Source organism: Callorhinus ursinus, unplaced genomic scaffold (genome assembly GCF_003265705.2).
Source record: "Callorhinus ursinus isolate GAN/ISIS: 27379988/994484 unplaced genomic scaffold, GSC_fseal_2.0 scaffold22, whole genome shotgun sequence".
In the NCBI taxonomy this organism is placed as follows: Eukaryota; Metazoa; Chordata; class Mammalia; order Carnivora; family Otariidae; genus Callorhinus; species Callorhinus ursinus.
Window position 1 is genome coordinate 14,538,379 of NW_027397084.1, and position 25,311 is coordinate 14,563,689.

Consider the following 25,311-nt stretch of genomic DNA (forward strand, 5'->3'; position numbering starts at 1 on the left):
CATTTGTTATATTAAGTCTGGAAGTTTTTAAATGTACATAAATTTATCTCATTTATCTTGTTTTTTAAATGTACATAAATTTATCTCATTTATCTTGAAACTTGCCTTGAGAAACTCCAAACTTCTCTTCACATGTTCAGTATCTTGTATATTCACAATCTCAATATCCTTCACAGACTTGCTCTTCTCTGATATCCAATGTGAGAACGACTCAAGTTTTTGCAGAAATTCTTCATGGGAAACTGCTAGTTTAGACTAGAAAATAAAATCATGTTTTCATTTCTGTCAATCCCCACATTTTGAATTCCTACAAAAAATGGTTCTGTTTCAAGGCCCTAACAGTCTGAAAATAAGACTTCATCTCATCTCATGACTAAATTTTCAAATAATCAGATTTTCTTCAAAATTCAAATGCTGACTTGGCATGAAATGTTTCGATGCCTACCATTTCAGAGTCAATTACGAGCATGACGTGTTTCATTCTTTCTGAAGACACACTGCTGAGGGAAGAGAAAGCAGTCTGCAAATTTTGGTGGCTTGTCCTCAATTCCTCAAGCTGTCCTCTGGGGAAGTCACTGGGAAGAGACTTTAAAAACTCTTCTGCCAACTTCATGTCCTTTCTTAAGAGAACAGCAATTGGAGCCAATCCCAATTCAAATGTCTGCAAAAAATACATATCCCAGAACTATTCAGTGAAAACACCAATCACAATGCATTCGTTTTTTCCAAATTAACACCAGCTGACAACCATCCATAACAGGCAGTAGACAGTTCTTACCTCTAACTGTTTAAGTCGGTTCCTCAAAGTTTCCAGATTATTATCCAGAGACTCCTGGTTGTCTAAAGGGGGCTTCATATCTTGAAGTAAAGCCAAATACTCATGCATTTTTGATGTGTGCTGTAAACACTGCTGTAACTCAGTGGAAAACTAAACACAAATTTGGACATTTTAATTCAATAGCCTTTATGTAGTTTTTTAAAGCAAATAGAATGTATGGGGTTATTCCCAAATGTTTCATGCAGCTACAGCCACATAAAATACAAAATCAACTTACTTGTTCCATTGAGCTATCTCCAGAAGTCATTCCTTTTGACCCTGAAATGCTTTCCAAATGGTCTGGGATATCACTGCATAGCTCCCCCAGCTTCTCATCACTTGGCAATGCTGATGGACACACAGTCGAGCTTTCTAGTCCAATATCTTTTATATTTTGTAAATTAAGGGAACAGTGGTTTCCTTCTTTGCTTTTAAGATCATTAAGAATGTGTGACTTTTCATCCACCATCTCAAAAGTAGTGGATGATTTTTGATTCAAGTCTCTGACCTGTTCTACTTTCTCTGAGTACATGTCAGCCAGCAGCTTGTAGAAAATATTTTCAAGTTGCAACGGAGGTACTTCAGATGTAATACCTCTTTTCTCTAGCTCATACTCCATCTGGGTTAATTCTTTTATCAATTCAAATGCCCCAGTAATTTTCTGGCTATATTGATTTTGCTTAAGTATATCAAGGAGAAGCTCAGACTTAAGATTTGCAATACAGAACGGATCATCTCTACTCTCTGCTCTCAGTTCTGGTGGGTTATTCATGGGGGAAACTCCAGAACAGTCAACTATAAAGTCACTGGGGACACCAGATGCTTCATTTGCCAACTGTGATGTGCTAACTCTTTTAATTAAGTTTTGAATTAAAATTTTGGTGTCTGCACAGACTGACGATTCTCCAACCTCCTGTAGATTCATAGGACCTTCTTCCAATCTCCTTTTTAAGATATCCTTTACATCCTCAACAAATACCTGAGATAACTCAGGAATCTGAACCTCCTTTTCTTGGAGTCCTAGGGACAAGGCTTGTTCTTTTTGCTGCTGTTGCAGCAAATTTGCAATTATTTCCATCTTATTATTAATTTCTGAGAATGAGCAGTCCGTGCTTAAAGGGTTTTTATTTCTGACTCCATCTGTGCAGAGTTCTGGTGGCATAAAATCATTATTTTCCCCCCGGTCTTCCACATTTCTAAGAGGTAAGATTGACAGTGTGCTTTCATTCCTTTCTGGTATGAACTGAGCAATTCCTGTTCCCCCTTCTGAGGCACTTTCTTTTGTACAAAGACCACTCTGTTGGGCCATCTCATTTAGAGGTGAGACTTCCTGGGTAAGAGCCATCTTTGCTTTTGCATCATTTACTCCGAACTGTACATGCTCCTTCATGGCAGGGGAAGCTATTAGAACACAGCCTGGGATACCTTCATTTGGTTTCAATACATCTTTTGCCTTTACATCTTTGGCACAATGTTTTAAATATGTGAACAGGTCAGAGTCTTTCTCAGGCCCATCAGTGAATGAATCTTTCTCAGGACTTGCATCCACTTCAGACAACAGAGTGTCTGAAATCATGTCAGCACTGATCACTTTGGAAACTGAGGAGTCAAATATTTCTTCAAGATTCTCAAACTGAACGGGACTTTCGCTAACCACTGTCTGTAGGTTCTTTGGTTCATCTTTAGGAGTTACAGTTACTTTTTTCAGGCTTCCTTTCTGATTATGTTCTTCACTGTCTGTGATTTGTGGAAATGGAAACTGATCATTACAATAAAGACTCTCCCTTGTACTTTCACTAGGCAGAAGTCTGAGATACTTATTATCTTCTTCTAGACCTTCTCCTGGCACCTCTCCTTTATCTGAGCACATTTTATGAACTGATGTTTCACCTTCTGTTAGTATACTGCTTTGGTCACCTTTCTTTTCAATTAGAAAAGATTGGTGAATTTCTTCCCCTCTTTCATTTCCTTGATGATCCCTGGCAGTTACAGAGGCTATGGATGACAAATGGCTTTCCTCAGCAGGCTTTCCTACTACATCAGGCTCAGAACAAGTGATATTATCAAAAGATGAGTAGACTTGAAGTGTCACATTCTCAAAATATGGATCTCCACCTTTCACAGAGTCAGTAGATTCTGGCCCTTGGATCAACTTAACCTTCATGTTCATTAGATCATTTTCTACTGCAGAAGTTGAACAGGTATTAGTACTCTGTAAAGTATCTACAGAGCCAAAGGTGTCTTCTGATTCAGTGTCTGTAGTGATCGGCAGCAATATATCCTTAAGGGCCAGCTCATAATTCAACAACAGATTTCCTGGGCTTTTCCCAACAACCTCAGTTGTATATTCTTGAAGGTTGCTTCTTTCCATTACTAAGCTACTTTTACTAGTTGATTCTAGCTGTAAAGCATTTACACTTTGCTGGTTTTCTAAAGAACTGTAATTGTGCACTTGATCTGGGAGAATTCTTTTATTAACACTCGGACTGTCCTGAGTGTTTTCCTTTTCACCTATTGCAGGGGCACACAACTGGATATCCATATCTGCAGCCCCATCCTGGCACCAGGGCCCCTCACTGTCACCTTCTACTCCTTCTTCATCATCACCATCATCGTCGTCATAATCGTCCTCGTCATCCTGATCATTACTGTCACACACATAATCCCCATAACTTTCTTCATTTTGCATAGAATCTAAGTGCTCAGTCTCAGATTTAAATTCTTGTCCAGTGATATGTTCTTCTTTTCTCCCTCTCCAACATCCAGTGTCATCAAATTTTAACGAAGCACTGAAGCTCTCTTTTCTTTCTACGATTTCATAATCAGTCGATGAGTCAGACTCATCCCCTTCGAGGCTATTTGAGCTTTCCCTTTCTGATACGGTTTCCAGCAACAGCCCGTTGCCCTCGTGTGAGCCAACTGAATCTGAATGGATTCTTGCACCAGGATCAAATCCAGCGTTCTCAGTAGCGATGAGAACACCCTGGAGAGACTCTGGGCTTCCCCTCACACTTAAGTTGTCAACCAGTGCCCCCCGGGGCACCACAGAATTTTCATTCTCTCTTGAAACATCATAAAACACATCACCGGGAGGAGCAGCCCCATCAGTCTCCTCTGGCAGTGCGGCATAGTCCTCAGGCTGTAGACAATCACGATCGTCACCTTCCAGAAGCAGAGAATCGTGGTCGTCATCTTCAAACAAGGGAGTATCATAAAAATCATCTTCACTGTCAGTGTCTGTTTCTGTCACACTTGGCTGATCATCCAGTAGTGACGTTTCATAGTCGCCAGCACTGATGGTTCCTTCCGGCAGCGGTGTGCCACAGACTGGAGATACCCCAGTGCTAAAGGTATCACCCTGCGGGGTCATGGCACAGGCGTACTCTTCCATTTTGGATCCAGTTTGCTTGTCTTCAGGTTTCTGCTGAGAGGCAGCATGCAGTCTTTCATCTTCGCCATAAGTTTCTGAAATATATTTACCATTGCAAGACCGGACCTGAGGAGGACTGTCACCCATATTTACAGGTTTCTGTTGAGAGTGTTCTCCCTGTAAACTGATATTGATAGCTGCAATTCCCAGAAACTGCTCTTGAAATGTCTCTCCCATTCTGTGACCCGACAGCATGGTTTGGTCACTGAGTGGCAATGTGGAGTCTTCACATTTATTTCCATTGCTCTCTGTGGTATGTGCATCATTGAGGCTTTCCTGATCATTCCTCAATTTATCATGACTTAGCAAGGCACTCAGCCTAGGAGAATAGTCAAAGATTGTCAAATCCCTGTTTATATTATCTTCACTCTCTTTTTCATTCAAGTCACAGATCCTACTAGTGTTTGATTTCATAATAGGATTTGTTATCGAATCACTTGCAAAGTTTTGAATATTTTTAGAATGGCTACATTCACCTGCATGTTCATTTGTTCCAACTGGACTTTGATTTTCACAGTTTTTAAGTATGTTTTCAGATTCTTGTCTAAGCATGCCAACTGCTACAAGTCCAGGCTGTGTTAAATAGGATGTAGAACTGGAAACACACACACTGGATGAACTCTTGACTTTATGATCAGTTGCGATTATATTTGCCAGGTTTCCTGACTGACAGAACTCACTACTGGTAACATAATTTCCCATTTCATTAAACTCTTCATCTATGGCATGCTTTCTATCTTCAGGAATTTCTTTAGGCTTAGGTTCTCTGCAATGACATGGATCAAAACTACTCGGTGAAGCTATACTGTCAGCCTTTTCTTCACTTGAAGCATCACCAGGGAGTCTTAAGGCATCAAGACATTCTTTGATGGGTGTGTCTTCAAATTCTGCACGACAGCCTTCCAGTAGCATCCCGACAGCCTCACTCAAGTCTCCATCATACAGCAAAAGCCTCTGCCCTGTGTTGGCATCCATATAGCTATTTATCATCAAATAAGACAGGAATAATTTTTTAGTTTGTTCTGAGCTCTGAGTTGCCACTGGCTCTTCTCCATCAAAAACATCCTCTTCTTGCCTGTAATCATGGACTGTGGATGGTTGGAATTTACAGAAAGAGAGCCATCTTCTGGCATTTTTACAAGCTTCTAAATCTCCCAAATCTGGCATTTTATCAGGCAGTATTATACTTTTCAAAATTGATGCTGCGTTATTATCTATAATTCCCAGCTGCTTAGCAACATCCAAACCAATGACTTGAGAAGTTTCTGGAATATAAAGAGCAGCTATCTTCTGCCTGCCATTCAGGATTTTGTATGCCAATTCATTTGTAATCAATTCCTGCTGCAAGGAAGAAGATGTAGGAAATATTTCACCAGAGTGAGGCCAAATGAGTCCAACATAGCCTCGCTGAGCCTCTAGTACCAAAAGAGCACTGCTCGAAGTTATTAGATCACATTGGACTGCTTCATCCACCGTTAAACGTTTAGCGGGGTTTGAGTGGATGATTCCACCTGTTTGAACCTGATATGTGAGAATACTGCTAGCTGTATCTCTGTCAATCACCCCTTCTGCAATAGCTTCTTCAATGGTCATTCTTTGACCAGAGCTGCAACTGATGAGACCCCCAGAGAGAAGCTGTGCACCTAATAACCTAAACATGGTTTCACGGTCTATAAGACCTTCATGAGCCGCCCTTAAAATGCTTATGTTTCTTCCACATTTTAATGTTATTCTGCCTCCTTCTTGTGGTCGCACAGGAAGGAGCCTCATCCCAGTGTTTTCCTGTAAAATACTTCTTTGTATAATATCTACTAAAGACACCTTCTCAGCGGTGCAGGGGTCAATAAGATCTTTACATGTGTTTTGCCTTTCCAGGACTTTAGAAAATAATGCTGAGGAAACCAAGTTCTGTTGGAAAGCCTTCTGCAGGGTCAGCTGTTCTCCTGTGGCTGGAATGACTAGAAAGCCTGTGGAAAGCAGTATCTCAAGAACTCTGATGGCCATGGACTCTGATATCATACCTTGGGCCAAAGCTTCCAGCACGGGAATTGTGGTAGATGACACAGTAGAAATGATCTCCTTTGCTTGACTTAGTTCTTTGAGTTGGCACAAAACTTGTTCATCAATAAGGCCATGACTTTCAGCATCTTGAAGGTCATAACATTTTCTCAATTCTGGTGAAATGAGACCAGAAATCATTAGCTGTGTCTCAAGCAACCTGATTCCTGTGTCATAGTCAATAAGGCCTCTTAAAACTGCCTGAAAGATGGAAAGCACTTCTCCAGTTGTCTGGTCAACGGTGCCTGCAATCACTTTATCCAGCTGAAAAGAGAATATAAAATTCTCAGGTCAGTCTGTGACCCAAGGGTGGGCAGGATTTCATGAAACTCAGTTTGCATTTTTTTAAGAAATAAATACACTTCAACATAAAAATCCTCTACTTACCAAGGCGCGGCAATGCTGTGAATGTTAGGCAGCTCAAATGCACAAGTGATCTATGTCAGTGATCTATTCAACAGCACAGGATGTGATAAAAGCTTTGAAAACAACATGCATCTGTGAATTGAAAACTTAATATTGTGTACATTAACAAGGTTAGTGAGGACACAAGAGAGTAAATGATGACAGTGAGAAAACAGAACACATACCTATGAAGGCAAATCATGCTCTCTGCAATTGGGTGAGATTAGTCGACTGACATGAAAGATAGTATCAAACCCCATGCTATTGATGTTTACAGCATACAGACTTCTTCGCAGACAGTAAAAAACTAATGAACCAGAAAAATTGTTACATACCCCCAAAATGTGACAAATATTGTGTAAAGTATTCCAGGGAGTAAGGGAATTGAATATAAAGATAACTTTTTCAATACTGAATAGTATGTTGAATATTGTAAATATGTATTGTCAAGTTTCAAAAGTTTAAAGACAGGCCAAATTTTAAGTGATTCCTGTTATATTTTAAGAAGATGCTAGGGCATCCTCACTATAACGAATGGCCCAGTATTCCTCCAATAAATCTCAGGGTTATCTCTGAAAATCAAAACTAGTTCATAACACTCTAATGTCATCTTTAAAGATGAGTCAAGTCTATCTTATAACATCATATTTATATAGTAAAATACCTAATATAGCAGAAGAATGACTTTTAAAGAGAAGAGTTAGAAAAATGAATGATTTTTTTCTTTTACCATGCAAGGCAGAGATTAAGATGTCACAGAAACTGATGACAGCAAGTGTAAGACTGCATTTAATAAACATTGAAATCCCTAAATACTTAGATAAACTCCATCCACATTTTTTCCATGTACATGAATTCAAGGTCATTTCTTTATCATTGACATATATTTCTACAACCATGCAATAAAGCTAAGACTCTTGAAACAGCTTCATGTTTTAAATAAATTATATTACCTTCTCCTCTACCTTTATATCTCCTAAGGTTTGTGATTCTTGTAGTTGTTTCAGAGATTCACTAAAGAAGGAATTATAACTTTCTTGAAGAGATTTCACTTGTTTTTCCAATTCATTTCTTTCTTCATCTGTCATTCTAAAATAACCAGAAAGCATGAAAAGAGGAATGCAAGTTTTCAAGTGATAAAGATGACATATTAGGCTGAATGATTTTGTAAAATCCTTTTCTAAATAGGCACATGATCATAAAACAAACTTCATATACAGATTGCTCACGTCTCAGAATGACTGTATGAAAACTAAGGATGGCCCTTACACATCCAGGAATCCTTCCCTTGCCTGAGAGAGACTGCAGAGAAGGACATAAACTAATACATCAGGACCTTCCTAGCAGAGGCACATTTCTAAAATAACAATGCTGTTCTCTGACAGAGGGAAAGATCCTATTGTTAGTTCCAACATGGAAATGGGACAGAAAGATACCATTACTCAAGGTGAAACTTGTACAAACTGAAACATAAAGAAAGATGAAATTAACAAGGAAATTAACCTGATTCTCTAAGGTACAATACAAAGTCATTGTGGCATAATCTTGGGGACAGCCCCAAAAAAGATTTAAGAAACGGGTAGGTTTCTTTCTGCCTGAGGCACTAGCTGAAACAGATCAAGTACCTTGCTGGAAAAAGTAAGACCAAAATATGAGAAACCAGGTTATCACAAGTTTCAGCAAAGAAAATGAACATACTCGTACATATTTTCCAAAACGTAAAGTCATAGAGAGTACTACTTAGAATTAAGATTGGCTTGGAATCTATACCACTCACTACCTACCCACCTTAATCCCTCTCTGAGCCCGTTTTCTTACCACTAATAAATGGGAATAATAGATACATTTCAGGGTTTGGTAAAGACTATAAGTGACTAAACGTGACAAGCTGCTGTTCATAGATGAACTATGTTCATAGTTGTATGTTAGGTAAATTTCCAAGTTCGATTTTTAAAATCTCAATTAAAATTTACCAGCTGTGGCTTTGCATAACATGAAGACCACTTCTCTACTTTGAATAAAAGAGCTAATGAAAACCAACATACTTGTCTCCATGTTTTGCCAAAAATAGCTGCATGGTTTGAAGTGCTTCAGATAATTGCTCCTTCTTGGTTGATATTTCCTCACTGGAAATCTGCAAGGTTAAGAAAACATATTCAAACTTGGCCCTCATAAAGACTAGAAAATAGTAATTTTAAAAAAACTAATCAAGTTTTAATTAAGATCCAAATGATGGGTCTACTTTCTGAGTGGCCCAAGTCAATAACCTATCAGTTATTACCAGTGTACAAGCCTGGATAAAAGAAGAGTACTTTATCTAGAATGCAGATTAAGGAAAGTCTCTCTTTCTCTAACCAATAACACCCTCATTTTCATTAGGAAATAATACCACGGCATTACTAGTTCTCACATGTGTCCCAGTCCAACAGTGAATGAAGGTTGCCTTAACTATCCCGGGGTGGCCAGAGATTCTTCACTGGCCCAGCGTCATCCTTGTGTGGTGCAGCACTCAAAGATACACGAACGTGGGACACTACTCCAAAACAGTATCTGCCCTCCCCCAAGCTCCTGTATGCCCTGCTTCCGTTTGAAAAAATTATGGTAAAAGCATTAATCTGTAGATCTGCAGACCAAGATTAAGTAATTTCAAAAATTTGCAAAATTCATCTGTGACAGGGGAATAAAATTGATCTGTTTGAGGAAAAGCAAGAGGTTATAACATGTTTTCCTAATCTCTCAACGTATCACTTCTGAATAGTCTTATTTCAAAAACTGACTGCCATTCTTTTAGAGGAGCAGAAATGAGAGGAAATGATGGGCAAATGAAAAGGCATATTTTTCCCCAATGTATTCTATTCAGAACAGAGTCAACTTAAAGTCTATTTTTCACAGTTACAGGTAATCATGAGGCAATATTGATTTTTAACACACACATTTATTATTCTATCAAAGTACTTTAAATTTCACTTAACAGAAAGACCATCAAGTATTTCTTATAGATTTACCATTTAGGCTATGATCTGCATTTAAAAAGTCCATCTACTTTTATGTCTACTAGGTCTAAAACGGATTTAGTAAGGTTTGGGAGGATTTTAAACTGCAGAATGAGAAAATGCCAAGGTTTGTATCTACATCTTTCAAAAGAAACTTGTTCTCCCAAGAAATCCTTGCTAAAGTTCATGTCCCTATTTTAGTTCTTTTCCTATCTAATAGGGGGGGAAAAAAGAGGGAAAAGATATTTTAAAGTCAATATTCACATAAAGTTACTTTGAAGGTTTGGAGTTTAAAACACCAAATGCAATTGGAGTTTAAAACACAAAATTGGTCTGATTTCTTCCACACTGGTAGGAAATATAGTATGTAAGACTACGAGGTAATATGGTTTTATTTCAACTGAATACTAATTCAAGTATACACTCGGGTCTGTGAACTTCTTCAACAGGGAACCCCAGATAAGTTACATCTGCCTCATATCATAGCCAAAATTAGACAAGACATTGAAGTTTCCCCCTAATTATGTCAACAATGTCTGTTTCAACTGATGACAGGTGAACACTCATGCAGAGCTAGAAGAGGAAGCTGACGATAGCCCCCATAATTTCTGAAGGTCAGGGCAGGGGCAGGAGGGCAAGTGTAGGAAAAATACTCGAGGAAAAATGCTGCTTAACTCAGTGGAAACTTACTATTTTTTTTAACACAGCCTCAATTCCACTGCTATCACCGGCAAGCATCAACACTGGCCCTTAGCTCAACAATGCCTTGAACAACTGCTTGAAGAGCTTCAAGCAGTGCTATCCAACAGACATCACGGGGCACTAACATCTCAAAAGCTGCGCTATCCAACTGGCAGATGGGGAACGGAAGAGAGCCCAGAGCATGGAAGAATTCCTTTAGGTAAGGGAAAGAGTCTAGAATTTCCGGTGATTGACTAGAGAACACTTCTTGGTAAAATACAAAGATCCAGGAAAGCACAACTAAATTGAATCCTCAAAAATGTTAATACCCTAGTTTGTATTTCTGTTGTTCTTGAACCTTTTCCTTTACCTTTGTAAGAATGAGACCACATATCTTTACAATGAGGAGTGCATGGGTTTACTCTGGGCACAAAACAGGATGACCCTGCTCCTTAGGGACTCTCTTCACTATAATCAAGAAGCAGATCTAACCACTAGAAGAAGTAGTAATAGTAAGACTAATATATGTAGTTCAGGCTTTGGAATCAGAGACACTTCCTTGTGCTACATACTGTGATTCCTTGGGTAGGTTACTTAACCTCTCTGACCCTCATTATAATTGCCTACATAAATGGGGAAGGGGCGCCAGGGCAGCTCAGTCGTTGGGCGTCTGCCTTCGGCTCAGGTCATAATCCCAGGGTGCCGAGATCAAGCGCCGCATTGGGCTCCCTGCTCCGCGGGAAGCCTGCTTCTCCCTCTCCCACTCCCCCTGCTTATGTTCCCTCTCTCACTGTGTCTCTCTCAGTCAAATAAATAAAATCTTGTAAAAAAAAAAATGGGGAAAATTAAGGTAAAGAAGTAAAGTGTTTTTAGATTGACCTTGTCAACTCAGTAAATTCTACCCACTGTTATTATTATTAAACCAGAAACTCAGTGAATACCTTTTGCTTAGAGAAGGTAGATTTTCCAGCCTTCTCGCCATCTCTCAATGTCTTGCTGATATTTGATACCCATTTCTGTAATTCTTTGGCTTTTTCAACATGCTCTTTCTTTTCTTCTTCCAGTGACTTCTGACAAGTGTGAGTGGTAAAAAAAAAAAAAAAAAAAGATACATACCAGTAAATGCTTGAGCTATTAAACTGACCTCTCCACAGAAAACAAGAATGTAGAATATTTCTTTCATCACACACAGTTTACTGAGCATTTTATTCATTCACTTAACCATGTTTATCACATCATGTGGCAAATGTACTTCCAAAATGTTTATGGTAGCAAAGAAAGCTGTGACATTCTAACATCCCAACTGGTCTATCAATATGACAAATAAAAAAACTCAATTTTATTCATGAAGCACTAGAAGATCTTTGAATTGCTGCCTTTGCATTAGCATTACAATCACAATGGTCTAGACAGAAAAGTATCAAAAATGGAAATCTGAAAGAACAGTGAATGTGTACATACAAATGAAAAATACACAGAATGAAGAAAAATCTCTCCCCCTCTTCCAACACACAATAATGCTACTTTTAATTACAGACTCTACCTGAAAAAGGGAGGTTTTGATAAACATTTATTATGTAAAGAAGATTACAATGTACAGAAAAGCTAGCAACTTTTTCACTTTTCAAGGAGATCTGAAACACTGTAGCCTCATGGATGTGGGAACAAATTTACATCTTTTTCTTTGATTCCATGATGTCTTCTCAAGTGCTTTTCCAGTGAATGTAATGAATCATTTAAAAATGGGAGCCCTAATGTCTGGCTGGATCTATTCAGTGATGAAGAATTCTGAAGAAAGGAGGCTATGAACTTGCTGGAGTTCATCAAGCTTACTCCATATTCTAGGTGAAATACCTTTCTTTTAGTGTAGGCAAAATCAAAACAAAACAAAACAAAACCACTAACCTAAAATCTAAAGGAAACCATTTTGAAGAACAGTAAATATTTTGTTACTTTGAACTTAAAAATTATTCTCTCTTCTGAACAGTCAGCTATTTCCAGGCCTCAAGAAATAAACAGTGCTTTAAGTATATGACATAATTGCTAGGCTGTATTATTTAACTGATATCATCAAGCTCTGGACAGATCACATCAAGTGGAGAGCATCACCCCCGTGCAAAGTTTTTTAAACATGTCCTTTTACGAAGAATAGTAGAGGCTAGAAATTCCTGTCATCAAAGGTTCAGATACTTCTAAGAGTTTAAGTCCTGTGTGGAAATCAAAATCAGCTTTTTCTAAAGCTTCTTTGTACGTCAACTTTCTTTTCGTTTGAGGGCATATTATATTTCTGACACAGGACTTTTGATCTTTGAGTTTTGTAGCAATGAAAACATCTATGATACCGACTTGGAGAGCCTCTTCTATTGACAACCGGGAATGAACCTGTGGCTCGATCAACCCCCCTGTCAAGTACTGAAATTCCAAACATCTGATTCCCATTTCCTTACTTATGATATTTGCATTCACAGCCTCCACCACTGACATCACTTTGTTAGTGACAGGATGGCCAATCCCTGTGATTACTAACTCACACTGTCGCAGCTGCTGGGCAAACCCCTCATCCACAAGGCCTCTGTGCAAAGCTTCTGCCACCCGGTACTTTTTGCCAGTGATAGGATCAATTATCCCCCCCGTACTGACTTGGGCTTCAAGGCATCTGAGGGCAGTGACCCGGTCAACCAAATTTCTACGGGAGGCCTTTAGGACAGAGATCCTTTCCCCACTGGCGGTCAGCCAGTAGCCCGCAATAGGACTGTGCAAATCCTTCTTGGGAACCAGCCGGCTTAGCAAGGAATCGGCAAGTTCTGTAAGTGTGATGATCCCTTCCTGATACTTTCTGACCCAGGCTTTGTCAACTGTTCCCTGCTCTATAGCTTCATTAATATTGAACTGTAACCCCGTTTTAGTATCAGTCAGCATATGAGAAGGATGCCCATAGGATTCAAAAAACGTGGCCTCCTTCCACTGATACTGTTGCCCTGAAAGCTCAAGATAGGTACTTTTTTCAATTAGGTTTCTCTGGAAAGCCTCATATGCAGTCAGTTCTGCTCCTGTTTTAACATCTACTACAGAAATCCTATGCGTTTTCCCTACATTGAGATTGGAAATGTTCCTCTCCCCAAATGGAAACAGAAAGCACTGGCAATCTACATCAAAAACACACATTCGCAGTAATTCTGAGTAATAGAGAGCTTGCTTGTTGTTGGGATTAGGAAAAACTCTTGTGTTGCTGGATGGCTCGTGTAAAAACTGCAGGATGGCGTTATTTAACAAGCCTTGTTGCAGAGCAACTTCTGGAGGAATGCGGATGCCTCTCACAGGGTCAATGACTCCCCCACTGGCAATCTGAGCCTCCAACATGTGTTTACCTCTTTGTCTGTCAAGCATTCTGTTTTCCATAGCTTGGAACACTGACAATGTCTTAGAAGAATATGAATATCCCAGGGCTGCCTTCTCTGCCTCAAGGAGCCTAATTTTGAATTCGGGGTCAATAACTCCATTCAGGATTGCATCTTCAACAGAGTATGTCTGACCCGAATTGGGATCAATTATAAAACCTGTTGCAGCCTGAGCTTCTAAAAATGCTAAAGCCATCATTTTGTCTATTATGATTTTCTTGGCTGCTGAGGCAAATGAAATCTTTTCTTTTGTGGATTCTAGATAAAGCCCCGCGATTGAGGTGGCTTTTGTCAAAAACTTGCTAAGAGTTTTCTGAACTTCCTCAACAGTCTTGAGACCAAGTCGCAGCTGCTCAACTGTTTTCATGTCCAGAAGCTTAGCTTCAACCAACTGCCTGGCAGTCACAGTGTGCCGGAGCCCCTGGAATTTAAATTCATCATCCCTAACTGAACACGCGTGATCGCCATCCAAGTTCTGGACGGTCTCTGGTTCTGAGCCTTTCTTAAGAAAATCTCTCTTGAGTCCACCGGATGGTCTGCACCCTTCAAGCATCCATTCTTCAGCACTAGGGCCTGGGTTCTTTTCTTGTTTTAATGTGGTGACTTCTGTGTGCATATCATACTGCTTGCTCTTAGCTATCTGCAACAGCAATTTATGAGACGTTAAAAGTCATCTAAAGAACATTACATCACTTTACCCATCCTTAATCCAAATAGAATTCCTACAATAACGAAATTAAAGAGAGGAAAATTTTCAAACCAAAGGGGACAAGTAATATTATTTTGAGAGTCTGAAGTCTATTTTAGATGACAATTAAGGTATTAAAATGCTATGTTTAGGGGCACTTGGGTGGCTCAGTCGGTAGAGCATGTGACTCTTAATCTCGGGGTTGTAAATTCAAGCCCCACGTTGGGTTCATAGATTACTTAAAAATAAAATCTTTAAAAAAAGGTACATTTAAAAAAGACTTGAGATGAAATCTGTCCAAAGGAACTTTAGAAGTTAAAGTGAACTGCTTGGTTTTTCTAGCTTTTAAAAAAAACATTCTTCAGAATATAATACCATAAATATAACCATATAACCATTACATCTATGTATTTAATCTCAGACATTTAAAAATTAAAGAAGGATAATTCGTAGTAAAGAGTCAAGCCAATCACTAGAAAACTATATCATAATTTTCTGCCAGAACTATAAAGAGCCAATCTCATTCAACATTGTTAAAAAAAACTTAGTCTAGCAGAAAAAGGAAACGAGAGAGGAAACTTGGCATGAGGTAGCTGGTAAGGTCTCAGAATCCAGAGTATACCTCCAAGGGGGCCAAAAGCTTTGCCAGGTCCATTTCACACTTGTCATCTTGATACCTAACTGGTGGCCTGGAACTGTACAGAGCTTGATCTCTTATCTTCTCGATTTCGGATAGTTTTGTAATAGGGTTTGTCTCATCAAAAGTTATCTGTAATTCGGTGCTTGTCTGAGAAAAATACTCAGAGTAACACTGCTGGCTTTTCTCTTTCTCAAGTGGACCCCCTGACGGCCAGAACTGGACTTCCTTTGGTATTTGTTCAACAACCCGATGCTGCCATTTTTCTTCTGATTGCTGTGGGTCTTGATTCCATCGCAGCAGAGGAGACCTGGTCCCTGGGTGAAGCTGCCCTGCGTTCCTAGAGGACAGGTCTGCAGAGTGTTGGCACTCATTTACTGCCATCTCAAAATCTGTTTTGAAGGGATAGTCTTTGGCTGGGTTCCTTTTTTGGATTTCACACTGGAGCAAAACCAATTGATGTTCATGTTCCTTTATCTGTTGATCCATCTTTTGCTTCAGGCATTCGACTTCACGTTTCTGGGCTACCAGCTCATCTTCAAGTTTCCGACATTTCTGGTAATGATTTGCTTCCACATTCTGTCCTTGTTGCATTTGCTCGCGATACTGCTGAAGCTGTCTTTCAAGTTCTCTGATATTTGTCTCACAGAGCTTAGCGTTCTCCTGAGCTCTGCAGTTTTCTTGCTGAAGAGACACGAAGTCAAGCTTGATGCCTGAAATATCGTTTTCAGTGATAACTTTGGAGTCCATTAACTTTTCCATCTTTTTCCGAAACTCCTCTGCCGAGCGTTTGAACTTGTCCGATTCCTCCTGAAACAGAACCATCTTCCTGTGGGTCATCTGCTCCTCTATGGTCTTTAAGTGCAGTTCATCTTGCACTTTTTTCAACCTGTTATTTAACTCTTGTACCTGAGCTTGCTGTAATTGTGCCTTCTGCTCCCCGAGTCGCTTTTCCTCTTTGGAGGCGTTCAGCTCCGCACTCAGACTTCGAACTTCCTTCTCACTGTTCTGGATGATAATGTTCTGCTGGTCACACTTTTGCTTAAACTCACTGACTAAATTTTGACTTTTGGCCAGGTCTTCCTCTAGGCACTTAATTTTTCTATGGAAATCCTGTTCTGTTTTCGTCTGCTTATGCAAGTGTTCGTTGGTGTTACGTAGCTGATCTTTAAAACCATCTGCCTGAATTTTCAGGGCTTCGCATCTTTGCTGGATAGCTTGTTTCTCCAAAACCACGTTCGCCGATTCTGTCTGAATTCTCTGCATCATTAACTTGGTTTCATTATTCTGCCTTGTAAGCTCATCTACCTTTTGTTTTAGCATTTCTGCACATTCATTACTTTTCTTCAATTCTTCATTAAGCTTCTGGATTTTATCATTATTTTCTTTTTCAGCTTTAATATTTTGAAGCAACTGTGCATGGCTTTTCTCAAATTGCTCTTTGAGATGATCTGACTTTCTCTGGCAGAATCGTATTCTTTCATTAGAGGATTCCTTCTCAGCCTGGAAAGAATTAACTTGTGAATTTAGACGCTGAATATTCCTCTCAGCTACAGCATGGGTCCTAGTGATCCTGTCTACTTCTCTTTGCAGTTTCCCTTTTTCCTGTTGAAGAGATTCTAATTCTACTTCATAACTGTGCTTTATTTTCCTAAGGTCATTAGCTTCTTGCATGACTTCCTCAGCTCTGTCTGTGGTTTGGTTCAACTGCCTACCCAGTTCTCTGAGTTGCTGGGAATACCCTTCCTCTACCTGATCCTTCCTTTCCAACTCTAACTTAAGGCACGTCAGTGTATTATTGGTTTCAGCCAGTTTTTCTTTTAGCAAACGAGCCTTTTCCTCAGATGAAGTTTTTTCAAGCTGAAGGGCATTAAGTTCATACTTCAGTTCTCTCATGTCTTTTTCAGCCTTTCTATTGGCGACTGTTAGCTCATCGACCTGCTGCTTGAGTTCTTCGGTCTTCTGTTTGTCCTCTTTCTGAAGACCCACGACTCCTCTGTATGACGTAGCCTGTGGCAATTTATTTTCTCTACATGAATACTGAATTTCCGTTATTCTTCTTCTTGCTTCCAGTTCGATGTTCTGCTTTTCTTTTAACTGTTCCTCTGCTATCTGTTTTTGAAACGTTAGGTCTTTTTCCATCTGCTTTATCAGCTTCAAGAGTTCCTCCTCGTTGTCTCTCTTTCTTTTTAATTCTTCCATTAACTTATTTTTTTGTTGCTCCAAGTCATTGAGACTGGAATCTTTTCTTTTAAGATGATCTTCCAGGGTTCTTCTTGTAAAGGTGTTCTCCTCTAACTGGTTCTGGAAGTTCAGGAGGTTTTCTTCCACTGCCGCTCTTTTGGCCTCGGCCTCCGATGTGAGCTTTCTCACCCGCTCCAGCTCCCGTTCTGCAGCCTCCTTCTCCCTCACAATGGTCTCCAGCTCCCTGCGGTACTGCTTGGCTTCACTCTCGGCCCTGATTTTCTGCAGAGCAATGTCTTGTACATTCCTCTGCTGCTTTCTCAATTCATTTTCTGCAGCCTCCTTGACCCTTGGAAGTTCCTCCTCTACTTGGGACTTTTGTTTCTTTAGTTCAGCCACCATTTTCTCCAATTCACTTATTTTTCCTGTAAGTTTGCTATTCTCAATCATTGTTGCCTTCTGACGCCGAAGCAGATCTGAATATGCCCCATGTTCAGAAGTCTCCTTACACCTTTTCATCTACAAGAGACGTTTACAAGTGTCAAACCTGTTCTGTTCAAATTTATCTTAAAAAACTTGAAGCGATGCTCATAAAAGTGCTTATAAAAACAGGCGAAACCAAATGCAGAACAAGCACGATCACCACCACCATCACCAGCACCAGCACCAGCACCAGCACCTTCTTCAGAGAGGAAGCTTCAGAAAGTCAGCAATGGGAGAAGACAAAAAAAAAAAAAAAAAAACCCCCTTCATGTCAAGTTTGCTAAACTGAACAATCTTTTTTTTTTTTTTTTTTTGTCTCTCAGGAATAATTTTGTTTTAAAAATTAGCTAGCTCAAGAGTTGACAGAAAGAAAGGAAGGACCTTACAAAACATACAGTATGACCCCAACCTTTTACAGATGAGGAAACTGAGGTGCAGAGAGGTCAAATATTTTGAAAACTAAACAACAAAGTGGGAAATAAAAGTCACAGCAGCACCTTTCTGCTTTCACACACAACTCATAAGAACATAGAGGAACCAAATGACACCCAAAACTTCAGTTTTTAATACCTGGCCCAATGGAAATTTAAAATGATATTTCTCTCTCTTTCTCTAAGATAAACAAATAAATCTTTAAAAAGGAGGGGGGTACCTCAGTGGCACAGTCGGTTAAGCATCCGACTCTTGGTTTCAGCGCAGCTCATGATCTCAGGGTGGTAGGATGGAGCCCTGCTCCGGGCTCGGCCCTCAGCAGGGACTTGGCTTGAGATTCTCCCTCTCCCTCTTCCCCTCCCACTCATGCTTGCTCTCTCTCTCTCTCTCTTTCTCTCTAAAATAAATAAATCTTTAAAAATATATATAAAAATGAAATATTTACATCTCCCTGTTTCATGGTTAAAGAAACAAAATACAGAATTTTGGTACCACTTTAAAGAGTCAAATCAAGAAATAATACTTCACATGCAGAAGGAGGAAAATTATATAAAAACGTGTAATTTCTATTCCTTATTTGTTTGTACTTGCCATATTATGACAATTATAATAATCAGAGTTGCTAATGCAAAGGCAGCTATAGTCCCTGGGGGCTTTAGAAAAGATGTGCTTCATATACTCACAGACTTTGTTGTTGTTGTTAATGACATGCCTTATGTGAATCCACACTGACAAGTACCTTTAGATACTCCATAAATATAAAGATATTTGTTAAATATCAATGTTTTAAAAAATACACTTAGGGAGTCAACTCCAATGTACACAATAAAATATAAGAACAATTTTTTTCAACTGATAGAAGAATCAATTTCAGCTGGGAGGAGTACATTCTGCATTGACTATAGGACTACATGATCAGGGCTAGCATAGAATGCCAATTTAATTTGTTTTTATTAATACCGTAAGATTATTAGTTTCATATCACCACTGAAAATCATCATAATTAGAACCATTCAAACAGGAGTAGAGAAATTATTCTAGATAGTAGTTTTTTTTTTTTCATTGAGAGGTTTTGGTGAATTTCAAGAATTTATTTTACATTATAGACTACATATCTTACTTTGCTTCTTCTAATTTTTTGATCCCCAATAATTTCAACAAAAATTTCAGTTGTTTCCTTTGCTAACCTAAATATGGTTTTCCATAATAAGAATTCATACAAAAACAAATCTCATCACAACCTGCAATAATTAGCGCTCTATTTTATTTTGTTATCAGGGTGAACTGGCGACACCGAAGCATTTTATCTGCTTAAATATTAAATTTTCGGTATTTTTTGAGATAATTTTTGACTGGGTCTTTCTCAATTGCTTATCAAAACTCCTTTAAAATTTAGCTGTCACTAGGAGGTTTTGAGCTCTCTTTTTTCTCTGTCATGTCCTAAGGTTAGAAAAATGAAAATTCTCTCAGAAAAAAAATTTTTGTTATTGAACCCTCAGTACCTTAATTACAGTCATTTTAGTGATTGTTAAAAATCTCACACTGTCTAGATAACTCTGAATTTTTTAGCAAATACTACACAAATTACTGGAAGTAATTTAATCCTATTGCTGATTTGCTTTCCCTTAGATCTCAAACTTACTCATATAAAAATAACTTCCCAAGTTTTCTCTAAATGTTCCCCAAGGAAACATTCTGTCCTTTAATCTTATCAATTAATATTTGATGTACTTTTCTCTCAACACAGACTGGAAAATCTCTTTATCCGTCTAACAGTCATTACAGATACTCTACTAACATTTCTCTAATTCGGTTTCCTCTTCTGAAATTAACTTGTAACCCTCTTTGATTTTATGTTTATTATAAAAAATTCTCCTCTCAGACCAAGATTTCCAATGTAAGTCTTTGCAGACTCAATTTCAGAAATACCACTCTTGAGTCTGAAAACTGAGCTATGTATCTTTTTATGAGACATTCCATTAGATGATCTTTTAGTGGTGAATTTTTAATCAGCAATGTTTTTTTATCTATTTTAAGTTACAGTCTGTATGGTCTTCCATAAACTATATTGTTTTGACTTTCAATTCAATATGAATCTTTTACATTTCAAAGGATGACAAGCATAATTTGTATATATATCAGGCTTTTTGAAAAATCTCTTCTATCAACTTCTGGTATTATACCTCATCAGATAAACTGAGGGAAACAGCTCATATATGTACAATCAGATAAACACACAAAAAAAGGGAAAGGACTTATATTTAACTAAATATAAAATTTAAAATGTATACTAAACATACAATTTAAAAGATCTACCTATCATTTTAAGTGGAACCATATCTCTCAAAAACAAAATGAAAAAAACAGATGTTCTTTTACAGGTGAAAGATGTATACCAATTATTTGAATGGTCACAGATACTCTGGTTCTCTTTTCTAAGCACAAAGGAATCTAGTTATAAAGACTTGCAATTAGGTTCGTTAGTGATTTAGGTGCAGAAAAACTGTTAAGTCTGAACAGACTAAAATAGTTGACTCAAGTAGAAAATAAGAAAGTAACATCTATTAGACATCCACTACTGTTTTGGTTCTCTCATTATGTGAAGTTACACTAAGTATAATCATCTTCAGAAGTTCAACAACAGTCTAATTTAAAATAGCTAATGCCTCACAATTTACTTATTTTAGCATTCTGTCTACTATTTTTGTCTGTTCTGAGGTTAGGAATAGAAACCATATCAAGATAATAAAGCATGGTATAATCCCTTCAAAATTAGATACAACAGCCTTTTATGACAATATATTTTCAAAAATAACTCCTTACTCTATTTCTGAATATATTTTTTAAATGTAGAATCAAAGCACAGAAATCCTCCAAATTACAATGGTACTTAAATAGTCTTTTACCATACACCATACCTTTTGGAGAATAATAAAAATAAAACAAAAAACTCCACAATTCTTAAAAAGTATTATCATTTTGTACAAAAACCTTCTTCTAAATTAATGGCTTTATGTTTTAAATCCTTGAAAATGTAAATTACTTTAAAATGTATAAAACCAATGTATTTAAATAGTATATCTGTAGACATCTTAATAGTAGTAACTATACTACTCAAAGAAGTATATTTCTCAAATATGAGAAAACTGAAAAAAAAAATCCCAAACTGCCAACATTTCATAATTTAAATAGAGCCATTTCAGACATTGACTCTAATACTATTAGCATCTTAGAGTGAAAATAAACAATGTTTTCCTGTTGGAGAGAATCAAAAATAAACTGAAAAATCCTAGGCCTCTTATCTTTTTCACTGTAATTGTCTAATTAAATAATAACTTATCAACCATGTAAATTTTTGTCATGAAAACTTTTTTGTTTTCCCAAACATATTGTAGTTCCTTTTAAGTTAGCTGTTCATAGTTAAACGTTACCTCCTCTTCTTCCAGCCTCTTTAATGAATCACCAGCAAATTTAATATATTGTGTCATGAGGGTGACCAGAGCAGTATATCGGGTCCTTAGGTCCATGAACTGCGAAGAAATAAACAATAAAAACATAATCTCCAGTGGCTCTAAATGAGTTTAATGAACGTTGATTAATAATCATAACATTAACTAGCCTTTGTGACAGTAAAATACACAATTGCCCAGTAATGGTAAGTAGGTAGGAATGGGCTTATTACTGCTGTGCAAACACCATACTCAATAACAATTCTCTAAATTTAATTACAAAGTACATTTGTTATTCTCTGCAGTTAATAATTAATCTTGAATAAAGCTTTTCCAAGGATTTTTTACAACCCTTAATAAATTGCACTGTTTAGGTAAGGGTTTCTTTTTTGGGATGAGGAAGAAAGTTCTGGAAATGGACAGTAGTCAGGTTTGCACAACACTATGAGGTTACTGAGTGCCACTGAATTGCAACTTAAAAATGGTTAAAATGGCACGTTTTCTATTATGTGTATTATACCACAATACAAATATATAAATACAATATTTTAAGTATTGTTTCTCTCTTTTATATCCCCTCCCCTCTCTCTTGTACTTTTACTACCTCTTGAATAATGAGGTCTGCTGAGCTCTGCATTCTTCGGCGTTTCACTGGAGATTTCTGCTGTGAATCTACCATGGCCCGGTAGGTCATTGTTTGTAATTCATAGTCCTGTATAAAAGAGTCAATAAGATTAAATTAATTAAAGCAAAGCATTAATGCTTCATTCTACAATGACTTGATGCACAGAAATTGAACCTGATTTCACTAAGTAACTTTTAAAAATTACTGCAAAACCACATTCTTAGGAAGCTATCTAATTCTGGGATGTTTCCAAGGTGGTAATAAAAAACAGAAACATTTAGGGTGGTCAGAAAAGTTTCCTAAGTCTCTTTAGAAGCTCACGGAAACATTTAGTTATAATATGCTAGTTACATTCAGCCTCCCTTTCCCCTGGCTAGGCAATGGAATTGTAGATCTGGATGGCTAAGGCCCAGGCATTGGCAACAACTTCAAACCTGCCAACTGTCTCCTAAGAAAGTCAAGTTCTTCCAGGGAATATGCTAGCAATGTTAAAGAAGAGAGAGAGAGAGATACACAAGCACAAAGTGATAAGAAACCAATTTCAGAGTCTACAGCCATACCACCCTGAACGCGCCTAATCTCATCTGATCTCGGAAGCTAAGCAGGGTCGGGCCTGGTTGGTACTTGAATGGGAAACCAATTTCAGAGCCAACGCATCTATTCTGATGTGTGTGCGTGTGCGGCTACACATCTGTGTGATGGAGAGAGGCTGAATGAAGCAGAGGCTGCGATGGGACTCACATGTCACAGACAATTATTAGGTAAGTGTCCCAGGGCTCCCACGAAGATTCTCTGTTTTCGCTATTTAACAGAATGAAGTGACTTGCAGAGACTTCTTTTTTTAAGCATATTGTTGAATCACACCTGAATATTAAATTTGATGCAAGGAACTGAATCTTCTTACCTTCACTGTAGTTGAGTACTGTTCTGCATATTTTTGACACTCATCCATTTTGCTTTGTTTCATTTCTATTTCAGACACCAGCATCTACAAATACACAGAGTTTAGAAGAAAAAGAACAAGGAACTCTATGCTATTTAGCCACTTAAGATGTTTAGGAACTAAGAAATAGCCACACCCTTTAACAGTAAAACTCCTTAGCCTTTTGCACTTAATATGTAATAAGGCAAATGACAAACTTTGAGATTAAGCCACATAAGTGACCCACCCTCAGGGGGGCTTCCAACACAGAAATTACTAAACTCCACAGGAATTACCCAAAAAGTAGATTTGAAGGCCTTGACCCCCACCTAACTCCTGATCAAAGCAAAACTAGATGCTACTGTGTCCCCTCAAGATGGAATAAAAATCTCAAAGAATTCAATTTTCTGTCAAATGTGGCTGTTTAATTTTCTACCACTAGCCATTTTTTATTTGGGATCCCGTGAAACTATTGTGGCCAGCAAAGTACTAAAGAGATTTCCATACTTATGATTAAATGACCATTAGAAATTTGAACACTGTCCCAGAATGCTCTTTTCTTATCCCTTATACTTTCAAAACTGACTTCCAAGAAAAGTACATGATATATGTTGGTTTGGATAATAGGATTTTAATATTTATGATTTACTCCTTACCTTCTTCCAAATAGTTGCTGACTTTTCTTTTAATAAGGTAAAGGAAGAGAAGGGTAATGACTGACCATGCAGACAAAACCTTAGTATAAGAAACTGTTTCTACAGGGGCACCTGAGTGGCTTAGTCTTTAAGCATCTGCCTTCGGCTCAGGTCATGATCTCAGGGTCCTGGGATCGAGCCCTGCATCGGGCTCCCTGCTCTGCAGGAGGCCTGCTTCTCCCTCTCCCACTCCCCCTGCTGTGTTCCCTCTCTCGCTGTCTCTCTCTCTCTGTCAAATAAATAAAATCTTTACAAAAAAAAAAAAAAAGAAACTGTTTCTACATACCTTCTGCTGATTCAACTGTGTGGCTAGAGTTTTACTATTTTCAGGCTGATTTTCCTGAATCTTTCTCTGGGTCGTTTCAACTTGCTGAATCCAATCATCTAAAGGGTGGTAAGTATCTCTGTAGTACTTCAGTGATTTGCCAATGCCTTCTAAGTCCCGTAACCTAAGAAAATAAAAACAAGAGAGTCATAGTTTCCAACAGTATCCATCAAGAGGGTGGAAGCTAGAGAGAGGAGAGACGAAATAACCCTACTGCAATGCACTCGGTGTAACAACAGGGGTATGTGGTAAGAATTCTAGACTAAGGCACCCTGAGGCCTATCTCCAAGGGCACTCCATACTGGCTGAGGTTGAATATAAATATTCTGCTCCTGGACTTGCACAACTTAGTGATACTGCTTATTCTAGGTTCAGGCCTAACTGACTAACAATAAAAATCAGGAAAATTGGAAACAACCATAATTATGATCAATCAAGCATGTCTTAAATACCCAAAGCTTGCATCAGATGGCAGTGCACTTTTGAAATAATGACAACGTAGTTCAACAGAGGGTCCAATGTGGACTCAGAGAGTACTTCCTGGAACTATGATTAAATAAAAATACCTCAGTTTCTGTGATTTTAAAACCATTACACTAAACCTATATAACACATATTTTAGAGAGATTTAATAACATATATTTGAACATAATTTTACTTCTCAAGAATGGCACTATGTTATAAAAGCATTTTATTTGCATTAATATAAACATTAAAATGAATGAGAAAGGACACTATTCCATCTCCTTTAAGATGAGCCCAAAAACATCCCATTTCTTTTTACTTTTCTATTTCAGTCAGTGGGTGAATGATTTCAACTTTCTTGTATCCTCAATTAAAATGAACATCAGGTCATTTCAATTGCTTCACACTTCTTAGGTCTAGCACAGATTGCTCCATACAGCCCTCTCAAACACTGCTCTTACTAAATCTTGGTTAGTTGAATACTGTAAGTTGGTCATAATTTCCTTTAGAAAAGGCAAGTAGATTTACTATACAAATGCCAGACTACATCAACAGTTTTAACAACATAGAGTTGAAAAATATTTATTTTGAGGGCGCCTGGGTGGCTCAGTTGGTTAGGCGACT

The 25,311-nt window shown here is 38.1% G+C and overlaps 1 protein-coding gene across 26 annotated transcripts in view; it reads right to left on the reverse strand.

Moving 5' to 3' along the window:
* The window catches only part of DST (dystonin), a 478,114-nt gene that overhangs the window by 131,431 nt on the left and 321,372 nt on the right, over nt 1-25,311 (reverse strand). For 19 of the 26 annotated variants that reach the window (XM_073905137.1, XM_073905154.1, XM_073905136.1 and 16 more), the window contains 11 exons: nt 24,184-24,346; nt 23,185-23,268; nt 22,260-22,367; nt 21,638-21,736; nt 11,326-11,454; nt 8,756-8,844; nt 7,664-7,799; nt 1,056-6,569; nt 779-928; nt 446-661; nt 106-255 (listed from right to left, as the gene is read on the reverse strand). In XM_073905137.1, the coding sequence (XP_073761238.1) occupies nt 106-255; nt 446-661; nt 779-928; nt 1,056-6,569; nt 7,664-7,799; nt 8,756-8,844; nt 11,326-11,454; nt 21,638-21,736; nt 22,260-22,367; nt 23,185-23,268; nt 24,184-24,346 (6,838 nt within the window). Of the gene's footprint in view, nt 1-105; nt 256-445; nt 662-778; nt 929-1,055; nt 6,570-7,663; nt 7,800-8,755; nt 8,845-11,325; nt 11,455-11,542; nt 14,423-15,092; nt 17,811-21,637; nt 21,737-22,259; nt 22,368-23,184; nt 23,269-24,183; nt 24,347-25,311 lie in introns of those variants that run through there. The other 7 variants (XM_073905143.1, XM_025890483.2, XM_073905147.1 and 4 more) reach the window with 2 other exon arrangements.